General features: G+C 46.8%; 1 protein-coding gene across 2 annotated transcripts; it reads right to left on the reverse strand.

Annotated features, from left to right (window-relative positions):
- Nucleotides 1-654: 654 nt before the first annotated feature.
- Nucleotides 655-11,728, reverse strand: IL37 (interleukin 37). 2 transcript variants are annotated; one of them, XM_010834111.1, is made up of 6 exons: nt 11,710-11,728; nt 8,920-9,051; nt 6,684-6,746; nt 3,413-3,532; nt 2,667-2,806; nt 1,945-2,273 (listed from the first exon to the last, which is right to left on the reverse strand). In XM_010834111.1, exons 2-6 carry the CDS (start codon nt 8,999-9,001, stop codon nt 2,064-2,066), a joined length of 615 nt encoding a protein of 204 aa, XP_010832413.1. In that variant the 5' UTR covers nt 9,002-9,051; nt 11,710-11,728; the 3' UTR covers nt 1,945-2,063. The 2 variants fall into 2 exon arrangements, with proteins under 2 accessions (XP_010832412.1, XP_010832413.1); XM_010834110.1 differs by lacking the exon at nt 11,710-11,728 and having other exon boundaries at nt 655-2,276; nt 8,920-9,007.
- Nucleotides 11,729-17,081: the final 5,353 nt, after the last annotated feature.

Here is a 17,081-nt window from a genome sequence, read left to right on the forward strand (position 1 = left end):
GTACAATTAGGTCAGCACCCGCCTTGGGCCTGCCAGACCTTGCTAAGCCATTTACTCTTTACGTGACTGAAAAGGACAAAGTGGCTATGGGAGTGTTGTTCCAGACTATGGGGACATGGGACAGACCCGTGGCTTATCTCTCAAATCAGCTGGACAATGTTGCCACTGGGTGCCCGGGATGCTTACGGGTAGTTGCTGTGGTTGCCTTACTGGTCCAGGAGACAACCAAGCTGACTTTGGGCCAAGATTTGATTGTAAAAGTCCTGCATGAGGTCAACACTCTCCGTGAGGGGACCCCCATAAGTGGCTGTCGACATCCCGGATTACTCAATACCAGGGACTGTTATGTGAGAACCCCCATGTTACTATTGAGCCTTGTCAGGCCCTGAATCCAGCCACTCTCCTTCCTGTGGGAGAAGGTGGGCCCTCACATGATTGCAAAGGAATATGCCAGCAGACCTGACTTGAAAGACCAGCCAATCCCGGACCCACACTGGGTCCTGTACACCAATGGCACCAGCCTGATGAAACAAGGACAACAACTGTCGGGATATGCAGTAGTCATGGAAGAAACCATCGGTGAGGCTAGCTCTCTGCCATCACACTGGTCTGCTCAGTGGGCCCTCCAGCTGTCAAAAGGTAAGAAGACAAACATTTACACAGACTCCAGGTATGTTTTTGCTACTTTACATGTACATGGGGCTTTATATAGAGAGGTCTTCTGACAGCCAGCAGAAAGGACATTAAAAATAAAAAAGAAATTCTGACCCTATTATATGCTGTCTGGGACCCAAAAAGGGTTGCAGTCATACACTGCTAAGGACGTCAAAAAAGGATACCCCCCCAGGCTCGGGGAAACGGACTGGCAGATAAAACCGCTAAACAAGCAGACGAGGGCTTGGGGGTGACAAGTGAAGCCCCTACTAAAGTTCTTGTATTGGCAGAGATGCCTGAGCTAACACTGGAGTCTCCAAAATACACTGAAGCCCAAAATCAACTAGCCAAAGTGGAAGGGGCATGAAGACTGAAAAGGGGTGGTGGGAATTGCCAAGTGGAAAATTATTGGTACCCGAGGAGCTGGCACCCACTCTGGTAAGCCAAACACACCAAGCATACCACCTAAGCCATGATAAACTGGAAGAGCTAATTTGAAAATATTTCTTGGTTCCCCATCTCTCTTCCCTATGCAGAACAGAATCTTAGAGCTGCACTGCCTACTCACAGGTTAATGCTGCCTCTCGGCACTATCTTGGGTGAAGGGTGATTTGTGGAACATCGTTATAGTTGCCTTGATGGTTCTGCTTTGTGGACCCTGCATTTTACAACGTATTATGAACTTTGTAACCCAAAGATTGGTGTCGTTCTCCCAAATTGGTGGTTGGAGAGCCAGGGTGCAATATATCCCTATGAATGATGCTCATACTATGAGTTAAGAGCATCAAGAGGAGGGAATGAAGGAGGAAACAGAACAGGTTCTATCTTGAAAGCAGGACTCCATCTTGGGCCGGACTGTGGACTTTGAGCTATATGCCCAGTAACTATGGAAATGACATACCAACTGGAAAACCAGGCCCCCGGGGCTCTCCGTCACTAAAAGAATACCCTAATTATCTGTGTAACCAAATAGAATCATGCATTCTATTATGCTTATTGGGGTATGACCACAGGCCTATTGATAATTGTCCACTGTTAACTATCTAGGCTTAAGGCATATGAATCACTGGGTTAGCTTTGATTGTCAGGGAATTTGGGGAGGTGGGTTTGTGCACGTACACTTAGGGTATATAAGGTTTTCCCCAAAACTGGTCGGGGTCCCTAGCTAAAAGGAGACTCTGCCTTGGGCCCCCTGGTGTAATAAACTGCCTGCACTATCTGCATTGTCCTTCTGAGTGAGTTTGTTTCCCGGAACGCATGGCTATAACACTATTAAGAAACGAAAAGAGGTTAATGAGTAGCTCCCATGTTCTTCTGCCATTGGTACACAGTTAGGGAAGAAAGGGCAGGAAGGCATCTGATGGGGCTGTTTCTTATTCACTGACTTCACAGGGGCTCATTTCAGCTTTTTAGATGCGCCGAAATGAAAACTCAGTGTGTTTCCTTCTTCCGTGACTTTTTGTCATTCCGACTGGTTTCCCAGGATTGGGGAAGGTGCAGACAAACCATCCAGGGTGGGCAGCCGACTCTAAGGTATCCCGAGAGCCGACTTTATTCCGATAAAAGATGAAGGGCAGATATTTCCCTTTCTTCTGGGCAGCCAGTTTGGAAAGTTTCTTCTTCTAGGAGGTAAGAGAGATGAATTAGACAGTACAGGCTTTGGGATGGAGAAAACTCAGCGTGGGGCAGATGGATGCTCCTGTTATATTAGACAAAATTAGAATTTGTGGAGCATCTGGGTAAAGAATCTGCCTGCCATGCAGGAGACACAAGAGACACAGGTTTGATCTGTGAGTTGGAAAGATCCCCTGGAAAAGGGCATAGCAACCCACTCCAGATCCTTGCCTGGAGAATCCTGTGGACGGAGGACCCTGGCAGGCTACAGTGCATGGGGTCACAAAGAGTCAGGCATGACTGAAGCAACTGAGCACAGCATAGCACAGAGAGGCATTAAGGACTTTGACTTTCCACTTGGGTGGCCGAGGGCAAAGGAAACTGGTTGAAACCCTCACCTTCAGCTGCAGGGATGGCTTGTGTCCTTTGTTTGTGTCACAGCAGAGACACAGCTGGCCTTTTGAGACGGCCAGAAAAATGGGGCTTCCTTTGTTCTCATAAGCTGACTTCACACGGGAGGCTAATACAAAGAAGATTTCTGGAAAATGATAGAGGAATGGGTTAGTCTTTGGCATAAGGAAGAGGCCCTCTTGTCTTCTGAGGTTTTGGACAAGATGTGAACAACCTTTCCCTTCATGTCTGTTAGTGGCTCAGTTGTGTCCGACTCCTTGTGACCCCATGGATTGTAGCCCACCAGGCTCCTCTGTCCATGGGATTTTCCAGGCAAGAATACTGCAGTGGGATGCCAATCCTGTCTCTAGGGTATCTTTCTGAGTCAGGGATCAAACCCAGGTCTCATGCGTTGCAGGCAGATTCTCTACCATCTGAGCCACCAGGGAAGCCAGGGAAGCCCTTGATTCTTGGTCAAAGACCCCCTCATTCACTCTGGTCAATTTGCCCCTTCTTCCACAGCCTGGGTCTTTCTTTCAGAAGGAGAAACCTCCCAGAAAGACATCCCTCAAGTCTAGTCATCATTACAGACTTGCCATCTAATTCCTAGCAATCCTAGTGGTTCCTGGGCCCTTTCACCCTGCTCCCCTCCACCATCTGGAGCTGCAGGAGTGATGCAGCCTGAGCTGAGCCCCTCACAGGAAGGCCGTCCCCTGACTGCAGGGACGGAAAACACGACACCCCTGAGAGTCACCTGGGAGTATGTAAGTCTTATCCGGAACTGCTCTGAGGGTCTTGGAGTCCAGGACCAAAACTTTTTGATCCCCGTCATGGATGGTGAATTTCTCTGGGCCGTTGGCCTTCACTCTTGGACCTAGATCAAATTAACCAGATAGTAACATTTCACACTAAGCACAAAAAATTCGATCTTCTGTCCCTGTGTGTGTCCCTTAGTCGTGTCCAACTCTTTGCGACCCCATGGACTGTAGCCCACCAGGCTCCTCTGTCCATGGAATTCTCCAAGCAAAAACACTGGAGTAGATTGCCATTCCCTTCTCCAGGGGATCCTCCAACCCTGGGATCAAACCCAGGTCTGCTGCACTGCAGGCAGACTCTTTACCATCTGAGCCACCTAGCCCTTGGTCGATGGTCCTGGCCCCCCACCCTGCCTGTGAACTTGGCCATCACAGCCTCCTGAAGATTTCTCCCATCCCAGGCTGTCTGCCTTGCTCCAAACAAGCAACTTAGCATGTATGTAAGCATCTGGGCTCTGATTCTGAGACATGGGTTCAAATCCAAGATCTGCCGCTTACTATTTTAGGACTTGTTTAGTCGTTAAGTAGTGTCTGACTCTTTGCCATCCCATGGACTGTAGACCTCCAGACTCCTCTGTCCAGGGAATTCCCAGGCAAGAACACTGGAGTGGGTTGCCATTTTCTTCACTGGGGGATCTTCCCGACCCAGGGAAGGAACTCACACCTCCTGCATTGGCAGGTGGGTTGTTTACCATTGAGCCACCAGGGAAGACATACTTTAGGACTTAGAAGTTACTAAATCTCTCTAAACCACAACTTCTTCATATGTGAAATGAGGGGAAGTGGTAGTAACAGTGCCTACCTGGGGTCTTGAGAGAATTAAAATGCTTAATGAGATGAATAAGAGTTAGCCAGGTATCAACTTCAGAAATCACTCAGTACTAGTGAATCATTACTCTTCTTAATCCTCTTTCCTGCATCCTCTCACTGTGGGCATCACACCACCAGCACTGCCTGGGCTGGGACAAACCCCTACTAGTCGATGCACAGACAGTGGCAGAGCAGGAGGTGAGATGTGGAAGTAGGAAGCGCCCAGGAGCACAGCTTCATACAAGATTGAGCTGGCATTGCCGGGTTCCCACAAGAAGCTACAGGGTTTGTGCCTGGCCTTGGAGGAACCTCCCTGAACAGTCAGGACCTGACACAAGAAAACCAGGGGACTTCCTAGGGCCTGGCTCCTAGAGACACATTTGGGCCATTCCTGCCTAGAGGTGCAGCCACACAAGGAGTCTTCCCTACTGGGCCTTGGACAGAGCAGGTGGCCCAGCTTTCCCTTGTAGGATTAAGGGCAGGAGCCCACACGTGGGCCAGCAACCATCAGTGACAGGTGGCTGTGAAATGTCCAGGTTGATAACACAGTAGCCACCAAACCAGGTGACCGTGTAATATAATTATCCACCCTAGGCAATTATAACCAGAAATGAAATTTGAAGTCTCGTTCTCATCCTCTGCAATCAGCACAAGGCCCCTGACTGGTCTCAGCTTGGAATGTCCTTCTGGTCTCCTTCTGCCCGTGAGTGGGGAGGGCTCCTGCTGGCTCTCCTGCCACCTCCTCCAGGAAGCCCTCCTAAGCCCCTCTGTGGGGCCCACTTCCTCTCTGGACCACACAGCTCTTTGTACCCATTCCTGAAGCATAGGTATTGGTGTCCTTGCCCATTTCCCTGCATCATTGTAAGCCCCCTGGGAGCAATTCCCCTGCCTGATTCACCCACCATCCTCAGCCCTGGCCTAGAGCCCCCCAAATCATGGACATTTGATCAAAAAAATGACTGGCCCAGGCAAGACCCTAAGGAGCTCTGTAGTGGTGTAGGGGCAGATGAGATCTGTGCTTCTCAGCTCTGCTCAGGTTAGAATGTCCTAGGCAGCATTTCTGGGCCCTCGACATTCTGAGTTCATGGTTTGGGTGCATGTTGATTCAGAATCATTAAACTAGATTAACTCTCAGCCTTGCAATGTGTCAAATGTTAACCAAACCTACAGACTCAGCCTTTCAGGGCTGTTAATGCTAATGGTCTGAGGACCAGGCTTTGAGTGTCACTGTCTAAGGCAGTGTTCTCAGTCTTGGCTATACAGCAGAAATCACCTGGTGGGTGATCTTTTAAGACCATAGATGTCCGAGCCCCAGCCCCCTGAGATTCTGATTCAACTGGTCCAGGGTGAGACCCAGACATACTATATAAGTTGCATTCCTAGCATTAATACTGGGCTTTATTTTTTCGAACCTTTTTAGTATTTCCTAAATTTAGTCTTCTTTTCCTTCTGTTTCCCTCCTATCATACCCTCGCTTGGGCCCCCATCATCTCACACCAAAGCTTGGGTAGAATCCTCTTCACTTGTGTTTCTCACATTATGAAAAAACTGAAAAGTGAAATGAAAGTCACTTAGTAGTGTCGGACTCTTTGCGACTGCATGGACTGTCGCCCACCAGGCTCCTCTCTCCATAGGATTTCCCAGGCAAGAATACTGGAGTTGCCATGCCCTCCTCCAGGGGATCTTCCCAACCCAGGGATCGAATCTGTGTCTCTGCACTGGCACTCAGATTCTTTACCACTAGTGCCACCTGGGAAGGTCATGTAGAACCTTTAGATTCCAGCACGTGTCACTTCTGTTTGTGTCACCTGGCACAGGTAACCTGCCACTGTTCCTCAGTTTCTGCCCATGGAATTGGTGATGTTAACCATTTCCTCATGGGGTTATGGGAGGTTCACAGGGTAGCTTGTGAGAAGGGTTTTAGCTTAGCCGAGCCACCATGGCCTTCAGGGGTGTGGGTTCCAGGGTGCCCCCTGCTGGCCATGTCTCTGATTTTCATAAACACAGTGAGAAAGGACTTCAGAGTTTCCAGGCTCCTGGCCATGATCAGAGGGACTACCAGGCTCAAAACCTTTCTTCTCTTGTGCCCCTCAGCTGCTGCATATTACCTGCACCTCAGAAACCAACTTGGGCTCATCTTTCTTTTTTTTGTAAATTTATTTATTTTTAATGGAAAATAATTGCTTTACAATATTGTCTTGGTTTCTGCCATACATCAACACCATACATGTTATCAGCCCTCCTGAGACTTGCTTCTATGAAAATAAAGCCTCAGCTCCATCCCAGCACCTGAGGTGCCCCCAGTCTCTGATTCTCCCACTCCCCTGAGAGCCCAGCAGCTCATCCCCCATCCACACCCTCACCATTTACCACACTCATCAGTTCACCCAGGGGCCTTACCTGCATGGGCAGCACTCATGGAGGTGAGGCTGGGGCCTGGCTCCAAGGCATCTCTGACTGAGTCTGGGATCAGAGACAGGAAGGTTAGCACAGGCAATTGAAATTTTCAAGACCATCAGGGGCCATTGACTGTCTTACTTCTTTTGCATGTGTTTTGAGAAACACTGAAGCAGAGAAATAGTGATGACATTATAAATAGCTTCCTTGGTCCAAAATGGTAGAGGTGAAGATTAGTTTCAGCGGTGGGGGGGCTTCTGGTGTGGTGCTGTGGATAAGAATCTGCCTGCCAGGGCAGGGGACATGGATTCGATCCCTGGTCCAGGAAGATTCCATGTCCAGAGCAGCTAAGCACTTGCACCACAACTACTGAAGCCCATATGCTCTAAAGCCTGTGCTCTGCAACAAGAGAAGCCACCGCAGTGAGAACCCCACACACTGCAACGAAGAGTAGCCCCTGCTTGCTGCAACTGGAGAAAACCTGCACGCAGCAACGAAGACCCAGCCCAGCCAAAAATAAACAATTTTTTAAAAAAGGAGATAGTTTCTGAGTGCAGAACTTCCTAGAGCCCATACTTATTAGAAACACATGCACTGCATTCTTCCAGTGGAGATAATATAACTTGCCCACATTACTCTGAGAATCATCTGGAGGATTTTCTTTCATGAAACATCATTTGAGAAATTCCTGAATAAAGTGTCTGGTCATAAACCATACAACTCTTGCACACTGAGAACACATAGAACTGCTGCTGCTGCTGCTAAGTCGCTTCAGTCGTGTCCTACTCTGGGCGACCCTATAGACAGCAGCTCACCTGGCTCCTCCATCCACAGGATTCTGCAGGCAAGAATACTGGAGTGGGCTGCCATTTCCTTCTCCAGAAGATGAAAAACCGAACCCTGTGCTCCGGTGTGAAGGTGTTACCCCATCTTTGCTTTGCTGCTCCTCTGCCATCTGAGACAGCTCTGCCTCCCTCCACTTTGACCATCATCCTCCCATCCGTCCCTCCAGCTCTAACAGTCTAGGCTTCCGAGAAGTGGGAGGGGAAGGCTGTGGGGAGAAGTGGCTCAGACAGAAGCCTCTCCAGTTCTGTGTGGGGAACAGGAGGCATGCCTTCACCTCTTGTGCAGCAACAGACAGAGGCAGAGCCAGGATGTGGTCTCGAGGTCACAGTCTGAAGCTCCCTGGCATTCGGAGACTATGGTATCTGGTGTCTGTGCCTTCCAGTGTCTGCTCCTCACTGTCTTGGGGACAGAATGGGCAGGGTGGCCTCCACATCACCCGTGTCACAGGAGCAGGGCTGGTGCCAAACTGCTCTGTTGTCACTGTTAGCAGGTCCACATCCACCAGACCAACATCCTGATTCTTCGTTTTGCAACTCTGAACACTGTGTGTGGGTTGAAAACTCCAGGATTTGGTTTCTGGTGTGTTACAGACCTCTCCGTCCACGGTCTGTGCATTAGACAGTCATTTGGGTCAAAAGCCTCCCCTTCTTGTTCCTGTGGATCCGCTATCCAAGTGCCTTCCTCCAGCAGGTACTCAGAAGCCCTGAGCTAGGGTCCGTTTTCCAGCCCAGACTCAGAGAACCCCTTCCATCACATGGGTTTCTCCTCTGCCTGGGCCGATGGGGAGGAAAAAGATGTCTTTGGAGGATTCAAAACCATTCAGGTGGTGGGGCTTCCCTGATAGCTCTGCCCACCAGTATGGGAGACATGGGTTCAATCACTAGGCTGGGAAGATCCCCCATGCTGCAGAGCAACTAAGCCCATGTACCACAACTACCGAGACCAAGTGCTGCAACTACTGAAGCCCAAGAGCCCTAGAGCCTGTGCTGTGCAACAAGAGAAGCCACTGCAATGAGAAGACCATGCACCACAACTACAGAGTAGCCCCTGCTCACTGCAGCTAGAGAAAAGCCCATGCAGTAATGAAGACCCAGTACGGCCAAAAATAAATAATTTTTTTAAAAAAAATCCAAGTGTTGAATCAGGACTTTGCACCCCAAATCTTTGGGTGAAGATTTAGCTACCATCTGGTGCACCTGGACATATGGGGCAAAGCCTCATTCCCCCTTCAAGGATTTCTCTTGTCTAATTCGTTTTCCAAGGAAGTTCTCAAAACTCACATACCAGGCAAGGTCAACAGGGAGAAGCTGGGTCTGGGCCCAGCACCTCATAAGGTCCCTCTTTAGGAGTTACACTTTGGCCCTGGTGTGGATTTTTTAAATAAGAATCTTACCTTCTGAGGAGCCCTGAGGTTCATCTCTTTCCCAGTCTTCACAGTCCATTTTCATACCTGGGTTCTCCTCCAAAACGGACATTTTCAGTGTGAGGAAATGACTCAACAGGAGGCTGGGATGAAGGGCAGGACCTGAGTGGACAGGAAGAAAACTAGTAATGGCATCTTCTGACCCCAGAAGACCTTGCTGAATGCCCGTAAGTGTCCATCAGGCTGCAGGCCTTGCTCTCTGCCTGGAAACGTTTGTGGCATCCAGGAGGTCCTCCCAGGCCTGGGCCATCCTTCTTTGATGTTTGCCCTCCAAAGCGATGTTTTTGAAATATATCATTTTTATGATCTTGACAACATTTTAGCAAAATGAAACAGAAAATTCAAACTATATTGTTCTACAGTATGGAGGTTCCTTTCAAAACTAAAAATAGAGCTACCACATGACCCCAAATCCCACTACTGGGTGTATATCCAGATAAAAACATGATCCAAAAGGATACATGCACCCCGACGTTCACTGAATAAGTGTACAGTAATGAGGACATGGAAGCAACCTAAATGTCCATCAACAGAGGAATGGATAAAGAAGATATGGTGTGTATATACAATGAAATATTGTCCACTCACTAGAAAGAATGAAATAATGCCATTTGCAACAACATGGATGGATCTATAGATTGTCATACTGAGTGAAGTTAAGTCAGACAGACAAGGAGCAGTATCATATGACATCACTTATATATGGAATCTAAAGAGAAATGATACAAATGAAGCTATTTACAAAGCAGAAAGAGACTAACAGACTTAGTTAGAGAATGAACTTGCGATTGCGGAGAGGGAAGGATGGAGAGAAGTGATAGTTAGGGAGTCTGGGATAGACATGTACACACTGTTATGTTTCAAATGGATAACCAACAAGGACCTACTATACAGCACAGAGAATTCTGCTCATGGGGCAACTTGGATGGGAGGGGAGTTTGGGGGATAATGGATGCATGTGTGTGTATGGCTCAGTCCCTTCGCTGTTCACCTGAAACTATGACATCATTGTTTGTTAATAAGCTATACCCCAATACAAAATAAAAAGTTGGGAGTATATTTTTCTAATCCTGGGACTGGAGAAAGACAGCCCACAGGCCAAATCTGTCCTACCACCTGGTTTTAAATAAAGTTTTATTGGAACACAATCATGTCTGTGTTTACGTGTTGTCTACGGCTGTTCTCTGACTGCAACAGCAGAGATAAGTCATTGAAAGAGAGTCAAAGAAAGCCTCTACTGCTTACTGTCCCAATCTTCAGAGAAAAACTTTGCCAACTCCCTGGTAGAGTCTAGTCAGCAAAGAAAGGCCATTTCTTTGCAGCCTCTTGTCATGGAAAACAGAGCCTCCAGAGATCCCAAGGAGCTCAACTCCTGATGTCTTGGGGCAGGGCTGACTCAGAATCCCCTCACAGGACAAGCTTGGAGGAGAGAAGCTTTCAAATACTTTCCAGTGGTACATATCACCTCTCACCCGATTCACAAAGCCCATTCCCCAACATGAGTTCAGGGCAACACAGTGAGGGAAGTGGGGCAAGAATTGTTTATTCCCAATTTACAGACGAAAAAACTGAAGGTAGGTGACATGTCAAGGCTGACACCACTTTTAAGGTTGCAGAGATGGAAGTTTTGTGTGAAAACCCAATCCTTGGAAAAAGGCTTAGGAAAAAGACAAAGAGAACCTAGATGGTTTTATAATAAGTAAAAATGACTAGGAAGAGCTCCAGGGCTTGTCAGTAGGACAGTGAGCAAAGGAGAGGATGACCACCGGGCAGTTCTGGGGGTTGCGGAGAACTGATGGTTCTTTAAGGGCACAGATATCTACTATTTGATCCTCAGTAGTTCATTGTTTGCATCCCCTGAATTCACAAAGCACACCTGCCTTTGCAGTTTGAGGGACAAATCAAGGGACACAGAGGATTGGTGGCACTTGAGAAGGCAGAAAAATTGGCATTCACAGGAGGACATCAGAACAAAAGATAAAAATGTAGGTATCCAAATACATGAAGATGCTGCTAGTGACCCGAAGGATGCCCGCAGGCTGGAGGACCTAGGGATGTCCCTGTGAGCTGTTTATGGAATTTGCCACCTATATCAAGATAAATGCAGGTGGCTTCCACAGAGCTTCCTAAAGAGGCAGTGCATTCAGCCATTGACAGTCATCTCTCCAGCTCAGATCGCTCAAAATATTGGGTTCCAAAATATCTTTCTGAAGACCAGCACTTTCCAGACTCTGGAATGAGTCTTCTCAGCCTTCAGAGAAGAGGCTGGCATTATCAGAGTTTGCAGGTTTCCTAAGCTCAGGGATTGCCGGGCCCTGGAGCAATGTCTGCTTATTGGTAGCCCTCCTAAAAGGCTTCCAGCTGCTTTGGGGGCTGAAAGCAAGGTGGTCTGGGCAGGTCTCAGACAGAATATTTAGAAATTCAGGAACTCCATGGAGGGGCGGGCTTCTGTTAGGGAAATAGCAAGGCAGACACCAGTTGCTGCTGGGCTCCTCCATCTGTATCAGGTGGTTCCTCAAGCCAGGGGTAAGGACCACGTGGGCTTCCTAGAGGCTTGGTGGTAAAGAATCCGCCTGCCAATGCAGGAGATACAGGTTCAGTCCCTGGGTTGGGAAGATCCCCTAGAGAAGGAAATGGCAACCCACTCCAGTATTCTTGCCTGGGAAATCCCATGGACAAAGGAGCCCAGCGGGCTACAATCCACGAGGTCGCAAAGACTTGAGCATGACTGAGCGAATAAACAACAAAGGGACCACTTACCTGGGTCAGGGATCCCCGAAGTCTGTGGCTCTGTTTTGGGCCCCTGGAGCACTGTTGTCTTATACTCTGGAGGGACCAGGCGTGATCCTCACTTTGAGTAATCAGTTTGGAAGCCTATATGCAAATGCAGCATCTCTCCAGCTAGTCATTGATGGCATCTGAGGTTACTAGTTCATCATTCATTGCCTGCCATCTTTCATACCAAAGGTGTAAAGGAATTCCTGTGGGTAGTATCACATTGCCAAGGATCATGGTACATCCATTCAACACATTTCACAGTGCTTGAGATAAACTGTATGGGTGCCCACCTAGTCTGACAACAGTGATGCAGGAAAGAGTTGTAAATGGAAGGAAAGACGAGACACAGGTTGGGAAGACAAGCTGGGAGGTGCAGGAAAGTCCCCATCCTCATGGTGTTCAGGCAGGTGTTGTTGTTGTTCAGTAGCTCAGTTGTGTCTGACTCTTTGTGACCCTATGGACTGTAGCACACCGGGCTTCCCTGTCCTTCACCATCTCCCAGAGCTTGCTCAAATTTATGTCCATTGAGTCAGTAATGCCACCCATATCTCATCCTCTGTCATCCCCTTCTCCTCCCGCCTTCAATCTTTCCCAGCATCAGGGTCTTTTCTAATGAGTCAGCTCTTCGCATCAGGTGGCCAAAGTATTGCATCAGTCCTTCCAATGAATATTCAGGAGTGATTGCTGGGGCACCCACATTTCAGAGAAATATGTTCTTCTTTCATCTGTCCTTCCAATGCACTCCCGGATGCCACTGACACCTCCCTCCACCTCTTCTCTGTCCTCTTTTCTTCAGTGATGACATGCAAAGCATCCTCAAGGAACTTCCTTTTTTTAAAAACTGTGTTTTATTGGAGTGTTTTTAGTAATTATGAAAACATAGGTACTTTCTAAAATACAAACCTATTATAAAAATCTATTATTGAGTTAACACTGGAAGTAAACTGTATGTTGATCCATTTCCTTCCTTCACAATAGTCTATGAATATTCTTTTCTTTTTGAGACTATAATAAACTTGTAGCAATATATTTATGTCTTTCATTTCATATTTTAGTATTTTTGGTTTACTCTTAATGATGAGTATAGATTCAGAGGTTAATATTTACCTACAATATATATTTTTCAATCTAGAAGTAAATATCTAATAAAGGTACTCAGTTCAGATGTTTGATTTTTTTAATTAGGTTTATATTTTTAATAGTTTTCAATACCATTGTATAAAGGGGTGAAAGACTTGTTAATTGAAGTCAGATAATTTCCCCACACATTACTATTGAACCCTGCCTTGTTTACTTCATCCATCTCTTAGATTTCATAAAATCTGTAAAAAGCAGTAACTTTTAGTAGATTTACCTCCTCCTGTTCCCTGGTAGATCTGTTCAGGAGTACTGTCATCGTTGTTTTTAGCCACTAAGTCGTGTCCAACTCTTTGCAAGCACATTTCAGAAACGTGAGGTCCCTTACCCAAGACCACACACTGAAGTCCTATTGACCCCATGAAGCCCTGATCACACCCTCTCCCCGACAGGGTCCCAGAGGCTCAGAGCTGTCTCAGACTCTGACTGCCTTCTTGTCACTGAAGAGACCTTGTGAGAGGGGGTGACGGGTATGGGGACAGATGACACAGACTGACATAGTGCAGTGAGGGGTGGCTGAGTATATAGGTCATCAGAATAAACTTTGAGAACATGGGGGAAACTCCTAGCTTTTCATTTGTGGAGAGAAAATGAAAATTTAAGGTAACATCATCATATATAGTGACGCTAGTGATGTAGAACCCGCCTGCCAATGTGGGAGACATAAGAGACATGGGATTGATCCCTGGTTCGGGAAGATCCCCTGGAGGAGGGCATGGCAACCCACTCCAGTATTCCTGCCTGGAAAATCCCATGGACAGAGGAGCCTGGTGGCTACAGTCCATGGAGTTGCAAAGGGTCATACACGACTGAGCGACTAACGCTTTCACTTTCTTTTTTTCCTTCAGGTGCTAAACTGGGTACTGAAGGTACACTAGGAATTGGTCCACGATTGCCTTTGCTCCCAGGATGCTCACAGTACAGGAAGTGCCAGGCAAGGGGAACAGGAGAGAAGGGCATTTTCAGCAGAGAAAGTGGCAAAGGCAAGGTCCAGGGGCACAGAAGAAGCTGTTCTGCTCTGGGCCTGGCCAGCCCTTCTGTGTGGCTGGACCTTGGCATCAGGTTGGCTGGAGATGAGGTCACATAACTTGCACAGAACAAGCTGAGCACAGATGCCACACAATGCCCTTGGGTTTGGGGTCCTTAAGCAAGAGGGAATTCCTTCAAATTTTCCTTTTATAATGCTCTCTTTCACACAGTGTGAAAGCCACATTTGGGCAGAGAAGGGCTGAACTGGGAGATAAGCCAGAAGGCAGAAGCCAAGGATGACATAGGAGGGATAAACAAAGTCCTATAGCACAGGGAACTATATTCAATATCCTGGTATAAATCATAATGGAAAAAATATGAAAAAGAATACATATACATATAACTCATCACTTTGCCATACAGTATAAATGAGCATAATATTGTAAATCAACTACTGTTGTTGTATAGTCACTAAGTTGTGTCCAACTATTTTGCAACCCCCATGGACTGTAGCCCGCCAGGCTTCCCTGTCCATGGGATTCTCCAGACAAGAATACTAGAGTGAGTTGCCATGCCCTCTTCCAGGGGATCTTGCCAACAGAGGGATCAAACCTGTGTCTGCTGCCCCACTTTTGAAGAGCCAGGAGAAAAACAGGGCACTGCATATGCCCCCTGCACACACCACCTCCTCAGGGGCAGGCAAAGCACTGAAGTCACCCTCTGGTCTTACCTCTGGACACACCCCTACCTTCACCCCAGGTAAGGAACCAGCCCACCCTTCTCAGGGAGCAACTCAGCAAGGAAACCTGTTTTCACTGCCCCCTGTTGAAGCAGGGGCCTCAGTAAAGACTTGCCTGAATTTCTTGTCTGGCTTCTAGTCAATATCTATTGATTAAGGAGGCCAAGAGCCCTGGTCAGTAGCATCCTGGGGCAACCCCACTCCCTGTGTTTGGCTGTGTGAAATATCTTCAGTGATTCTCCTTTGTGATTGCAAGGACAACTCTGTAGGAATTAATGTATCCAGAAGGTGTTGGGGACCGCCCCCCGACTCTGAAGTCTTCTCTCTGAAGATTTACAAGCCAAATCCAAATACTTTCAGGTCCAGAGTTTACAATCATGCAAATCAGGACAGAAAAGAACTTTTAAAAAGCCCAGAAATTACACCCTATGTGAGAAAACAAAGAGGACTTGAAAGTAACGGAAATGTTTTTTCCCCACTGTGTTGTTTCCATATTTTCTCAATGAGCCTTAAAATGCTTTTAAGATAAGGAAACCAAAAAACCATTATACTTATGAGAAGTCAGGGTCATGAAGAAGGGGGGAATATCTTCAAGGTATTTTGCCAGGCATTTCATTTCCATGAATGTGTGTTAACAGAAGCTGTAGTAATAAGACCAGAGAGACACCACTGTTGCAAAATCATGGAAACCCACATCACAATGCCTCTTGGCGTCCCAGGCCAATGTCACAACCGAAAACACATGTTGAGGTTGGCTGTGTGTCACAAATTGCAATGACGTGGTGAGAAAAGACAAACAAAAAGCCCTCTTATTGACTCATGGCAGCCGACACAGATAGCCCAGATGGTTCCACTATGCTGGTTGTAAAAGGCAGGGAGGAACAGGCAGCTTCTGTGACCACAACAGGAAGGACCTTTGTGCCTTTAATGAATGACATAGAATTATCCACCCCCATTTGCAAAGCACTTCCTGCTCAATATCTTATCTGACCTCTGAGGAGGCAAGATGGATATTATTATATCTGACAAAGGAATTGTACACAAAATGATAAAGAAGTAAAGCTAAATATGGAAGTTTTCTGTAATGATTCTAAGATCCAGTTACAGTGGCAGAGGGTTATTAACACACACACATCCACCAAGCAATTCTCTGCCACACACGCTAGGTGTACCACAATTCAATTCAATTCTAACACTATCTCCCCAAGATAGCATGAGACTCCACAGGTTAAGAGCTCAGTCCTACAAGATGCTCCCACTACACTTCAGACACCAATCACAAGTTGTAGGTACCCCCTCACCCACCACTTCTGTTCAGCCTGGCTATAAATCAGTGGTTCCCAAGAGCACCTCCTTGGATTTGGTTTGATTAATTTGTTAGAATGGCTCACAGAACTCAGGGAAACACATTTGTTGTTGTTGTTGTTGTTGTTCATTCACTAAGTCGTGTCCAACTCTTTGCAACTCCATGGACTGCAGCACTCCAGGCTCCTCTGTCCTTCACTGTCTCCTGGAGTTTGCTCAAACTCATGTCCATTGAGTCGGTGATGCTATCTACCCATCTCATCCTCTGCTGCCCATTTCTCCTTTTGCCTTCAATCTTTGCAGCATCAGGGTCTTTTCCAATGAGTCGGCTCTTCACATCAGGTGGCCAAAGTAGTGGAGTTTCAGCTATGATATCAGTCCTTCCAGTGAATATTCAGGTTGATTTTCTTTAGGATTGAATAGTTTGTTCTCCTTACAGTCCAAGGGACTCTCAAGAGTCTTCTCCAGCACCACAATTCAAAAGCATACTTACATTTACGAGCTTATTACCGGATATCATACCTGGAGATTGTCAACTGAGTGAAGTTAAGTCACACAGTGTGTGTCATATGTCACACACATATGATATCCCTTATATGTGGAATCTAAAAAGAAATGATACTAATGAGCTTAATTACAAAACAGAAACAGACTTAGAGAACAAACTTAAGGTTGCCAGGGAGAAGGATGGAGGGAAAGAATAGTTAGGGAGTTTGGGATGAACATGTACACACTGCTATATTTTAAATGGATAATTAACAAGGTCTTACTGTATAACACAGGAAACTCTGCTCAGTGTTATGTGGCAACCTGGATGGGAGGGGATTTTAGGGGAGAATGGACACATGTATATGCATGGCTGAGTCCCTTCACTGTTCATATGAAACTATCACCACATGGTTAATCAGCTCTAATCCAATGTAAAAGTTAAAAAAAAAATTAAATATGTGATAAAGGATACAGATAAGCAGCCAGATAAAGAGATACATAGGGTGAGGTCTGGGAGGGTCCCGAGTTCAGGAGCTTCCATTCCCATGGAGTTGGAGTGCATCACCCTCCTGGTGTAGACGTGTTCACACACCAGGAAGCTCCCTGAATGCTGTACTGTTGGTATTTTATGGCTGCTTCCTTACATGGACACGATCAATTTCTAATTCCATTTCCAGCTTCTCTCCCCTCTCTGGAGGATGGGGGTGGAACTGAA

The sequence above is a fragment of the Bison bison genome, unplaced genomic scaffold (assembly GCF_000754665.1).
Source record: "Bison bison bison isolate TAMUID 2011002044 unplaced genomic scaffold, Bison_UMD1.0 scf7180017864020, whole genome shotgun sequence".
NCBI classification, from domain to species: domain Eukaryota; kingdom Metazoa; phylum Chordata; class Mammalia; order Artiodactyla; family Bovidae; genus Bison; species Bison bison.